Below are 12,392 nucleotides of genomic sequence, written 5' to 3'. Positions count from 1 at the left end.
TCATGGAGAAAGCAAAGGAATTATAGAAAAACATCTACTTCTGCTTCATTGACTACTAAAGCCTTTGACAGTGTGAATCACAACAAACTGTGAAAAATTCTTAGAGAGACAAGAGTACCAGACCACCTTACCTGTCTCCTGAGAAACCTGTTTGCGGATCAAGAAGCAAAAGTTAGAACCAGACCTGGAAAAACTTGCCTGTTCAAAACTGGGAAAGGAGTACAAGGCAATATATTGTTACTCTGCACATTTAACTTACCTGCAGAGTACATCATGTGAAATGCTGAACTAGATAAATCACAAGCTGGAATCAAGGTTTCCAGGAGAAATATCAACATCCTCAGATAGGCAGATGATACCTTTCTTTTTTTTTTTTTTTTGTAGGTATTTTATTTATTTATTTTATGTTCTCTCTTTTTTTTAATTAATTTTATTTTATTTTTAAACTTTACATAATTGTATTAGTTTTGCCAAATATCAAAATCAATCTGCCACAGGTATACATGTGTTCCCCATCCTGAACCCTCCTCCCTCCTCCCTCCCCATGGCATTGAAACATGTAAAATATCACGTATGAAACGAGATGCCAGTCCAGGTTCGATGCACGATACTGGATGCTTGGGGCTAGTGCACTGGGACGACCCAGATGATACCTTTCTAATGGCAGAAAGCAAAGAGGAACTAAAGAGCCTCTTAATGAGGGTGAAAGAGGAGAGCAAAAAAGCTGGCTTAAAACTTAACATTCAAAAAACTAAAATCATGGCATCTGGTCCCATCACTTCCTGGCAGAGATTTGGAAACAGTAGAAACAGTGACAGACTTTATTTTCTTGGACTCCAAAATCACCGCAGATGGTGACTGCAGCCATGAAGTTAAGACACTTGCTTTTTGGAAGGAAAGCTATGACAAACCTAGACAGTATATTAAAAAGCAGAGATATCACTTTGTTGACAAAGATCTAATTAAAGCTAAGGTTTTCTTCTAGTAGTCATGTTCAGATGTGAGAGTTGGGCCATAAAGAAGTCTGAGCAGCTAAGAATTGATTCTTTCAAATTGTGGTACTGGAAAAGACTCTTGAGAGTCCCTTGAACTTCAAGGAGATCAAACCAGTCCATCCTAAGGGAAATCAACCATGAATATTCACTGGAAGGACTGATGGCAACCTACTCCAGTATTCTTGCCTGGAGAATTCCATGAACAGAGGAGCCTGGTGGGTTACAGTCCAAGGGGTGACGAAGAGCCGGACACGACAGAGTGACTAACACTTTCACTTTTGGGCTTCCCTGGTAGCTCAGCTGGTAAACAATCTGCCTGAAACACGGGAGCTCCGGGTTGTATCCCTGTGTTGGGAAGATCTCCTGGAGAAAGGATAGGCTACCCACTCCAGTGTTCTTGGGCTTCCCTGGTGTCTCAAACGGTAAAGAATCCACCTGCAATGTGGGAAACCTGGGTTTGATCCCTGGGTCGGGAAGATCCTCTAGAGAAGGGAATGGCTACCCACTCCAGTATTCTTGCCTGGAGAATTCCAGACAGAGGAGCCTGGCAGGCCCCAGTCCATGGGGTTGCAAAGAGTTGGACACAACTGAGCAACTTTCACTTTCACTTGATGCTGAAGCTGATGCTCCAATACCTTGGCCACTTGATGTGGAGAGCTAACTCATTGGAAAAGACCCCGACGCTAGGAACAATTGACAGCAAAAGGAAAAAGAGGGGAGCAGAGGATGAGGTGGTTAGATAGCATCACTGACTCAGTAAACATGATGAATTTGAGCAAACTCTAGGAGATAGTGGAGGACATAGGAGCCTGGTGTGCTACAGTCTATGAGGTCACAAAGAGTTGGACATGACTTAGTAACTCAACAAGAACAATATATACTTATGTTTCTGATCATACATAGTTGACTCTTTCTTGCCCTTAGACTGGACAAAAAGCTTCTTTTTAATGGAACTTCAGCCAGATAAGCTCAGATACTCAGGTTTTCATTCAGAAAATGTTGTGTCCCAGCTTCCTGCAGTTAATCCAGTTTTGTGTCTCAGCTGTGAAGGTCCCTGCAGATAAATTATCATGTCCACTCAGGTCTCAAGGTCAGAGCTCTCCATGGACGTCATTTAATCCAGGTCTCTTGTCATGGTAGCTCAATTTCATTTTACTAGTAAGGGTTTTTTGCCTTTATTTGGCATCTTTAGATTTACTCTTTATTTTCAGTGATAGGTATTAATGTTTTATTATTATTTTATGTTGTGTATCTGTGTGTTAGAAAATGATCTGGTAAGTCAATAGATTTTTTCAAATTATGTAGCTTATGTTTTTAATTATTTAGTATGTTTATTTAGACAAAGTTAAAACTCAGTTGAAAGATTTTACTTTACAGATGTCATTAAAATTCAATTTTAATTGTTAGAATTTGTTAATATTAATATGCTCTTTTTTTTCTACTAATTTATGTATTTTAAAATTATTTTTGCCACCTTTACATGTTTGCCATATTTTTCTTAACTTACATATTTAAACTAATTGTTTATTATGTTAATTTTCATAGAATGCATCTTCAAGAAGAACTGGATAAACTTAAAGTACATATGTCTGTTGATAAAGCAACAATACAAGAATTGAATACATTTATGGCAGAGAGAAGAGAAGGTAACTTTGTCAGAATAAATATTCAATGTAGGCGGTTTAAAATTATCCAGTTTTTTATGTTTTATTTTCAGCTTCTAAGAATCTTAACCCTGTTCTCCCTATTTCTATTGCTTTACTCCTTCATCTCTTATTAGCATTTTCATCTTTCATGAGAAAATCAAGTAGAGAGAACACTTAAAAGTTAGGTTTATAGTTTATTAAAATTTTAAAGAAATACTCGATAAGGAGAGAATATTCACTTTTATTATTCATTGACAAAGTTTTATTGGTTATGTTTGTTCAAAGTTTTATAGGTAATATAGAATTATTGATAATATAGAGGTAGTTACTATCAATAATTCATTTATATTTTCATATGACATTACATTTTCTAGAAGTGATGTGATTCTCACCTGGAGTCACAGTCTTAGAGCTAGAAGGAAACTTGGAGATCTGCAAATCTGAAACCTGCCTGAACCCTAACCTGAGAGTATTTAGTAAAAGGGGATTATCTATTTCAATTGCAAGATTTTCCTTTGTTAAAATCAAGATAAGTGTATTTACTATATGACTTCAGTCCATCCTCAAGTAACCTCATTAAAAAAAGTAAATAAGGTTGATATGACAGAGTTCCTTCTTATTTAACCTTGCTACAGCTTAATTGTTAACACTGTGCTTTTTAGGTGTTGACAAGTTATAATTAATAATTTACACTTAGTTTTTTATACTTAATAATTTGTATGTAATATTTGAATGTTTATATATCACTCATCTGGATTTTGTCACAATTACTTTGTTGTTCCAGTTTCACTTATTTAGTATACTCATGACTTGTCAAGGCCAATATTTGAATCCTTCTGATTTACACCATTGACTTATGTCATATTTTAAATTTTGGAGGAGGGAATGGCTGCCTACTCCCGTATTCTGGGCTGGAGAATTCCATGGACTGTATAGTCCATGGGGTCACAAAGAGTCGGACATAACTTGAGTGACTTTCACTTAAGCTTACTTTTTGACTGAGTTCTTTTTTTTTTTTTTGCCATAGATCAAGGCAGTGACCATTAGTGACTACTAAGATCACTACGTGAAATACTGATGAGACTTATTTTTACTACTCTTTTTTATTTTCTTTACTTTTTTTTTTTAGCCATGCCCTGCAACATGTGGGATCATAGTTCTCAAACCTGTGCTCCTTTCTTTTTTCTTTTTGTTTTCTTTTTACCTTTTGACCCCCTTCACCCATTTCTTTTATCACCTCTGTAAGTCATTAATTTGTTGTCCCTATTTCTGAGCTTCTTTGTTTCTTTAGATTGCACATATGATAGACATCATACATTATTTGGTTTTCTTTATTTATTTAGCATAATGTCTGTGAGGCCCATCGATGTTATCACAAATGTCAAGATGCTATTCTTTTTTATGACTGAATAGTATCCACTGTATGTGTGTGTGTGTGTATATATATATATATATGCCACAATTTCTTTCTATCATCCATCAATGAACACCTAGGTTATTTCCATATCTTGGCTATCATAAACAGTGCTGTAATGAACATAGGGTGCATATATCTTTTCATGTTAGTGTTTTCATCTTCTTTGGATAAATACCCAGAAGTAGAATTGCTGGAGAAGTAGAATTGCATATAATAGTTCTATTTTTATTTCTTTGAAGAACCTCCATATTGTTATACAAAGTGACTGTACTTCTTTACATTCCAATCAAAAGTGCACAAAAGTTCTCTTTTCTCCACATTCTCACCAAGATTTGTTACTTTCTGTCTTTTTCATAATAGATATTCTAAAAGATATGAGATGATATCTCAGTATGGTTTTGATTTGCATTCCCTAATGATTAATGATGTTGAACATCTTTTCGTGTATCTGTTGGCCATCTGTACCGGCATTTCTAGGAGATATTGCGAGGTATTTTTTCCAGATCACCACAATAAAATGAATATTGCTGTAAAGCAGGCCACATGATTTATGTGGTTTCCCAGTAGCACCCCACTCCAGTGTTCTTGCCTGGAGAATCCCAGGGATGGGGGAGCCTCGTGGGCTGCCGTCTGTGGGGTCGCACAGAGTCAGACACGACTGAAGCGACTTAGCAGCAGCAGCAGCAGTGTACATAAAAATTGTATTTACACTATATTGTAGTTTATTAAGTGTACAATAGCATTATATCTAAAAGAAATGCACTTACCTTAATTAAAAAGCACTTTATTGCTAAAAAATGCTATCTGTAATCTCAGTTTTCAGTGGGTTGTAATCCTTTTGCTTGAAGTGAAGTGAAGTGAAGTCACTCAGTCGTGTCCAACTGTTTGCGACCCCATGGACTGTAGCCCACCAGGCTCCTCAGTCCATGGAATTTTCTAGGCAAGAGTACTGGAATAGGTTGCCATTAATATTGGGAAAATTACCAAAATGTGGAACAGAGACATAAAATAACCAAATGCTATTAGAAATGGCACCTGTAGACTTGGCTGACAGAAGGTTGCCACATACTCAATTTGCTGAAAAACACAATATCTAGGAAGACTAGTAAAGCAAAGCATACTGAAGCAAATTATTCCTGTATGTCTTCTTTTGAAGAATGTCTGTTTAGATCTTTAGCCTATTTTTAAATTGGCCCATAATTTTCATTTTTTGTGGTGTCCTTTTCTGGTTTTGGTATCAAGATAATATTGGCCGTGTAAAATGAGTTTGGAAGAGCTCCCTTCTCTTAAATATTTTGGAAGAGTTTGAGAAGAATTAATATTAATTCCCTAAATATTTTGTAGAATTCAGTAATGAAGCCATCTGGTCCTGGTTTTTGTTTGTTGGGAGGTTTTTGATTACTGATTCAGTCTCCTTACCAGTTATAAATCTGTTCAGAGCTGGTTCTTTGAAAAGATAAACAAAATTGACAAGCCTTTAGCTATATGTATAAGAAAAAAAGAGAGAACTCAAATAAAATAAAAAATGAAATAGGAGGTGTTGTAACTGATAACACAGAAATACAATACAAAGAATCATAGGAAAATATTTATAATAAATAAATTCCAACAAATTGCTCAACCTAGAAAATAAATGGATAAATTCCTGGAAACATACAACCCAGTAAGACTGAACTATCATGAAATATTAAGTCTGAGCAGAACAACTATGGTATTACTATCTGTTTCTACCATTAGGTCTCTTAATATTTGCTTTCTGTATTTAGATGCTCTTATGTAAGATGTATGAATATTTGCAAATGTTAAATCCTCTTGTTGAACAGCTTCTTCATCATTATATAATATCCATCTTTGTTTTCTGTAACAGTCTTGTTTTAAAGACTATTTTGTCCAATACAAGTGTCACTACCTCAGCTTCCTTTGGTTTCCTTTTGCATAAAATAATTTTTTCAATCCTTTCATGTTCAATCTATATGTGTCTTAACATCTATAGTGAATCTTTTGTAGTCAGTATATAGATAGGTCTTATCTTATTTTTATTTATCTAGCTACTCTGTGTCTTTGTTGGAGAATTTAGGGCATTTCCACTTAAAATAATTGCTGATATGTATGTACATCATGAGAAACGCTGGACTGGAAGAAACACAAACTGGAATCAAGATTGCTGGGAGAAATATCAATAACCTCGGATATGCAGATGACACCACCCTTATGGCAGAAAGTGAAGAGGAACTCAAAAGCCTTTTGATGAAAGTGAAAGTGGAGAGTGAAAAAGTTGGCTTAAAGCTCAACATTCAGAAAACGAAGATCATGGCATCCGGTCCCACCACTTCATGGGAAATAGATGGGGAAACAGTGGAAACAGTGTCAGACTTTATTTTGGGGGGCTCCAAAATCACTGCAGATGGTGACTGCAGCCATGAAATTAAAAGACACTTACTCCTTGGAAGGAAAGTTATGACCAACCTAGATAGCATATTCAAAAGCAGAGACATTACTTTGCCAACAAAGGTTCGTCTAGTCAAGGCTATGGTTTTTCCTGTGGTCACGTATGGATGTGAGAGTTGGACTGTGAAGAAGGCTGAGCACCAAAGAATTGATGCTTTTAAAGTGTGGTATTGGAGAAGACTCTTGAGAGTCCCTTGGACTGCAAGGAGATCCAACCAATCCATTCTGAAGGAGATCAGCCCTGGGATTTCTTTGGAAGGAATGATGCTAAAGCTGAAACTCCAGTACTTTGGGCACCTCATGTGAAGAGTTGACTCATTGGAAAGGACTCTGATGCTGGGAGGGATTGGGGGCAGGAGGAGAAGGGGACGACAGAGGATGAGATGACTGGATGGCATCACTGACTCGATGGACGTGAGTCTGAGTGAACTCCGGGAGTTGGTGATGGACAGGGAGGCCTGGCGTGCTGCGATTCATGGGGTCGCAAGGAGTCGGACACGACTGAGCGAATGATCTAATCTGATCTGATCTGATGTACATATTGATGGTTTTCTTAATTGTTTACTGGCTGTCTTTTGTGGTTCTACTCTCTTCCTTTATTCTCTTATTCTCTCCTTCTATACTTTGATAACTTTAGTTGTATAAATGTACTTATATTCCTTTCTGCTTATCTTTTGTGTGTTTATTGTAGGTTTTTGCTTGTCATTACTAGGAGGCTTATATTGGCTTCCCAGGTGTTGCTAGTGGAAAAGAACGTGCCTGCCAATGCAGGAAACAAGAGACACGGGTTCATCCCTGGGTCAGGGAGATCCACTGGAGGAGGAAATGGCAACTCACTCCAGTATTCTTGCCTGGAGAATCCCATGGACAGTGGAGCTTGGCAGGCTACAGTCCATCAGGTCGCTAAGAGTCAGATATGACTGAAGCATCTTAGCATGCAAACACACAGGAGGCTTATATATGACAACTTATATCTATAACAGCCTATCTTAAGTTGACAACACTTAACTTTTAAAAAAATTTTGCTGTATATTCAGTTCGGTTCAGTCGCTCAATCGTGTCTGACTCTGCGACCCGGTGAATTGCAGCACACCAGGCCTCCCTGTCCATCACCAACTCCCACAGTTCACACAGACTCAAGTCCATCGAGTTGGTGATGCCATCCAGTCATCTCATCCTCTGTCGTCCCCTTCTCCTCTTGCCCCCAGTCCCTCCCAGCATCAGAGTCTTTTCCAATGAGTCAACTCTTCGCATCAGGTGGCCAAAGTACTGGAGTTTCAGCTTTAGAATCTGACTTTCCAAACAACACCCAGGACTGATCTCCTTTAGAATGGACTGGTTGGATCTCCTTGCAATCCAAGGGACTCTCAAGAGTCTTCTCCAACACCACAGTTCAAAAGCATCAATTCTTCGGCACTCAGCTTTCTTCACAGTCCAACTCTCATGTCCATACATGACCACAGGAAAAAACCATAGCCTTGACTACATGGACCTTTGTTATCAGAGTAATGTCTCTACTTTTGAATATGCTATCTAGGTTGGTCAAAACTTTCCTTCCAAGGAGTAAGTGTCTTTTAATTTCATGGCTGCAATCATCATCTGCAGTAATTTTGGAGCCCCCCAAAATAAAGTCTGACACTGTTTCCACTGTTTCCCCATCTATTTCCCATGAAGTGATGGGACCAGATGCCATGATCTTTGTTTTCTGAATGTTGAGCTTTAAGCCAACTTTTTCACTCTCCTCTTTCACTTTTATCAAGAGGCTTTTGAGTTCCTCTTCACTTTCTGCCATAAGGGTCGTGTCATCTGCATATCTGAGGTTATTGATATTTCTCCGAAAATCTTGATTGCAGCTTATGGTTCTTCCAGCCCAGCGTTTCTCATGATGTACTCTGCATAGAAGTTAAATAAGCAGGGTGACAATATACAGCCTTGACGAACTCCTTTTCCTATTTGGAACCAGTCTGTTGTTCCATGTCCAGTTATAACTGTTGCTTCCTGACCTGCATATAGGTTTCTCAAGAGGCAGGGCAGGTGCTCTGGTATACCCATTTCTTAAAGATTTTCCACAGTTTATTGTGATCCACACAGTCAAAGGCTTTGGCATAGTCAGTAAAGCAGAAATAGATGTTTTTCTGGAACTCTTTTCTTTTTCGATGATCCAGCGGATGTTGGCAATTTGATCTCTGGTTCCTCTGCCTTTTCTAAAACCAGCTTGAACATCTGTAAGTTCACGGTTCACGTATTTCTAAACCCTGGCTTGGAGAATTTTGAGCATTACTTTACTAGTGTGTGAGATGAGTGTGATTGTGTGGTAGTTTGAGCATTCTTTGGCATTGCCTTTCTTTGGGATTGGAATGAAAACTGACCTTTTCCAGTCCTGTGACCACTGCTGAGTTTTCCAAATTTGCTGACATATTGAGTGCAGTACTTTCACAGCATCATCTTTCAGGATTTCAAATAGCTCAACTGGAATTCCATCACCTCCACTAGCTTTGTTCACAGTGATGCTTTCTAAGGCCCACTTGACTTCACATTACAGGATGTCTGGCTCTAGGTCAGTGATCACACCATTGTGCTTATCTGGGTCATGAAGGTCTTTTTTGTACAGTTCTTCTGTGTATTCTTGCCATCTCTTCTTAATATCTTCTGCTTCTGTTAGGTCCATACCATTTCTGTCCTTTATCGAGCCCATCTTTGCATGAAATGTTCCCTCGGTATCTCTAATTTTCTTGAAGAGATCTCTAGTCTTTCCCATTCTGTTGTTTTCCTCTATTTCTTTGCATTGATCACTGAAGAAGGCTTTCTTATCTCTTCTTGCTATTCTTTGGAACTCTGCATTCAGATGCTTATATCTTTGCTTTTCTCCTTTGCTTTTTGCTTCTCTTCTTTTCACAGCTATTTGTAAGGCCTTCCCAGACAGCCATTTCACTTTTTTGCATTTCTTTTCCATGGGGATGGTCTTGATCCCTGCCTCCTGTACAGTGTCACAAACCTCCGTCCATACTTCATCAGGCACTCTATCAGATCTAGTCTCTTAAATCTATTTCTCACTTCCACTGTATAATCATAAGGAATTTGATTTAGGTCATACCTGAATGGTCTAGTGGTTTTCCCTACTTTCTTCAATTTAATTCTGAATTTGGCATAAGGAGTTCATGATCTGAGCCACAGTCAGCTCCCGGTCTTGTTTTTGCTGACTGTATAGAGCTTGTCCATCTTCGGCTGCAAAAAATATAATCAATCTGATTTCAGTGTTGACCATCTGGTGATGTGCATATGTAGAGTGTTCTCTTGTGTTGTTGGAAGAGGGTGTTTGCTATGATGAGTGCGTTCTCTTGGCAAAACTCTATTAGCCTTTGCCCTGCTTCATTCCATATTCCAAGGCCAAATTTGCCTGTTACCCCAGGTATTTCTTGACTTCCTACTTTTGATTCTAGTCCGCTATAATGAAAAGGACATCTTTTTGGGGTATTAGTTCTAAAAGGTCTTGTAAGTCTTCACAGAACTGTTCAACTTCAGCTTCTTCAGCATTCTGGTTGGGGCATAGACTTGAATTACTGTGATATTGAATGGTTTGCCTTGTAAACGAACAGAGATCATTCTGTCATTTTTGAGATTGCATCCAAGTACTGCATTTTGGACTCTTCTGTTGACCATGATGGCTACTCCATTTCTTCTTAGGGATTCCTGCCCACAGTAGTAGATATAATGGTGATCTGAGTTAAATTCACCCGTTCCAGTCCATTTTAGTTCGCTGATTCCTAGAATGTCGACATTCACTCTTGCCATCTCTTGTTTGACCACTTCCAATTTGCCTTGATTCATGGCCCTGACATTCCAGGTTCCTAGGCAATATTGCTCTTTACAGCATCAGACCTTGCTTGTGTCACCAGTCACATCCACAACTGGGTATTCTTTTTGCTTTGGCTCATTCCTTCATTCTTTCTGGAGTTATTTCTCCATTGATCTCCTGTACCATATTGGGCACCTACCGACCCGGGGAGTTCCCCTTTCAGTATCCTATCATTTTGCCTTTTCATACTGTTCATGGGGTTCTCAAAGCAAGAATACTGAAGTGGTTTGCCATTCCCTTCTCCAGTGGACCACACTCTGTCAGACCTCTCCACCATTACCCGCCCATCTTGGGTGGCCCCACATGGCATGGCTTAGTTTCATTGATTTAGACAAGATTATGATCCGTGTAATTAGATTGACTAGTTTTCTGTGAGTATGGTTTCAGTGTGTCTGCCCTCTGATGTCCTCTCCTAACACCTACTGTCTTACTTGGGTTTCTCTTACCTTGGACATTAGGTATCTCTTCACGGCTGCCCAGCAAAGCGCAGCTGCTGCTCCTTACCTTGGACGAGGGGTATCTTTACGGCCACCCCTCCTGACGTTGAATGTGGAGTAGCTCCTCTTGGCCCTCCTGCTGTATATTAGAGTATAGTTAATTTACATTGTTGTGTTACTTTAAGGTATAGAACTAGGTGATTCATTATTCATATACATATATCCATTCTTTTTCAGATTCTTTCCCCATATTGGTTATTATATAATATTGAGTAGAATTCACTAGGTCCTTAATGATTATCTATTTTATATATAGTAGTGTATATATGTTAATCCAAAACTCCTAATTTATGCCCCTCCCCTTTCCCTTTGGTAACAATAAGAGTTTATTTTTGAAGTCTGGGAGTCTGTTTCTGTTTAGAGAGTAAGTTCATTTGTTTAAATATTTAGACTCCACATACAAGTAATTTGTCTTTCTCTGTCTGACTTCACTTAATCTCTAGATCCATCCATGTTGCTGCAAATGGCATTTCTTTCCTTTTAATGACTTGACTACTATCCCATTGTATATATGTGCCACCTCTTCATCCACTCCTGTTGATGGACATTTAGGTTGTTTCCATGTCCTTGCTGTTGTTAACAGTGCTGCAGGGAACACTGGGGTGCATGTATCTTTTTGAATTATAGTTTCTCTGGATATGTGCTCAGGAGTGGGATTGCTGGATTTTACAGCAGTTTTTATTTAAAAATAAGAAAAGTTTGATTTAAAGATAAAAAAAGTTCTATTTTGTTTATTTTGTTCTCCATAGTGGTTGTACCAGTTTACATTCATACCAATAGCTTCGGAGAGTTCTCATTTTCTCCACACCCTCTCCAGCGTTTATTGTTTGTACAGTTTTTGATGATGGCCATTATTACCATTGTGAGGTGATATTTATTGTAGTTTTGATTTGCAGTTATCTAATAATTAGTAGGAGTTGGTGATGAACAGGGAGGCCTGGCGTGCTGTGATTGATTCATGGGGTCACAAAGAGTCGGACACAATGAGCGACAGAACTGAACTGAATAGTTAGTATGTTGAGTGTATTTTTATGTTCCTTTTGGAAATGTGTATGCTTTATTTAGAGAATTATCTGCTTAGATCTTCTGCCCGCTTTTTGATTGTGTTGTTTGTTTTCTTGATATTGAAGTGCATGATGCATTTTACATTTTGGAGATTAATGCCTTGTGGGTCACTTCATTTGCAAATGTTTTTTCCCATTCTGTGGGTTGTCTTTTCATTTTGCTTTATATATATTTTTTTGCTATGAAAAAGCTTTTAAGTTTGATTATAAGCCATTTGTTTATTTCTCTTTTTATTTTCATTACTCTAGGAGGTCAATCCAAAAAAAAAAAAAAATATTACTGCAATTTATGTCACAGTGTGTTCTGCCTGTGTTTCCCACCAAGAGTTTTATATTATGCAGTTTTACATTCAGGTCTTTAATCCATCTTGAGTTTATTTTTCTGTATGGATTTAGAGAATGTTCCAAGTTAATTATATTGCATGTGGCTGTCCAGTTTTCCCAGCATCAGTTTTTGAAGAGAGTGTTT

At 38.1% G+C, this 12,392-nt stretch overlaps 1 protein-coding gene across 5 annotated transcripts in view; it reads left to right on the top strand.

The window, feature by feature from the left end:
• Window positions 1-12,392, top strand: part of CNTLN (centlein) — a 352,381-nt gene that overhangs the window by 232,724 nt on the left and 107,265 nt on the right. For all 5 annotated transcript variants that reach the window (XM_019965900.2, XM_070794501.1, XM_070794502.1 and 2 more), the window contains one exon: window positions 2,541-2,641. In XM_019965900.2, the coding sequence (XP_019821459.2) occupies window positions 2,541-2,641 (101 nt within the window). The remainder of the gene's footprint in view (window positions 1-2,540; window positions 2,642-12,392) is intronic.

This window comes from Bos indicus, chromosome 8, assembly GCF_029378745.1.
Source record: "Bos indicus isolate NIAB-ARS_2022 breed Sahiwal x Tharparkar chromosome 8, NIAB-ARS_B.indTharparkar_mat_pri_1.0, whole genome shotgun sequence".
Classification (NCBI taxonomy): domain Eukaryota; kingdom Metazoa; phylum Chordata; class Mammalia; order Artiodactyla; family Bovidae; genus Bos; species Bos indicus.
This window is presented reverse-complemented; position numbering and strand designations above follow the sequence as displayed.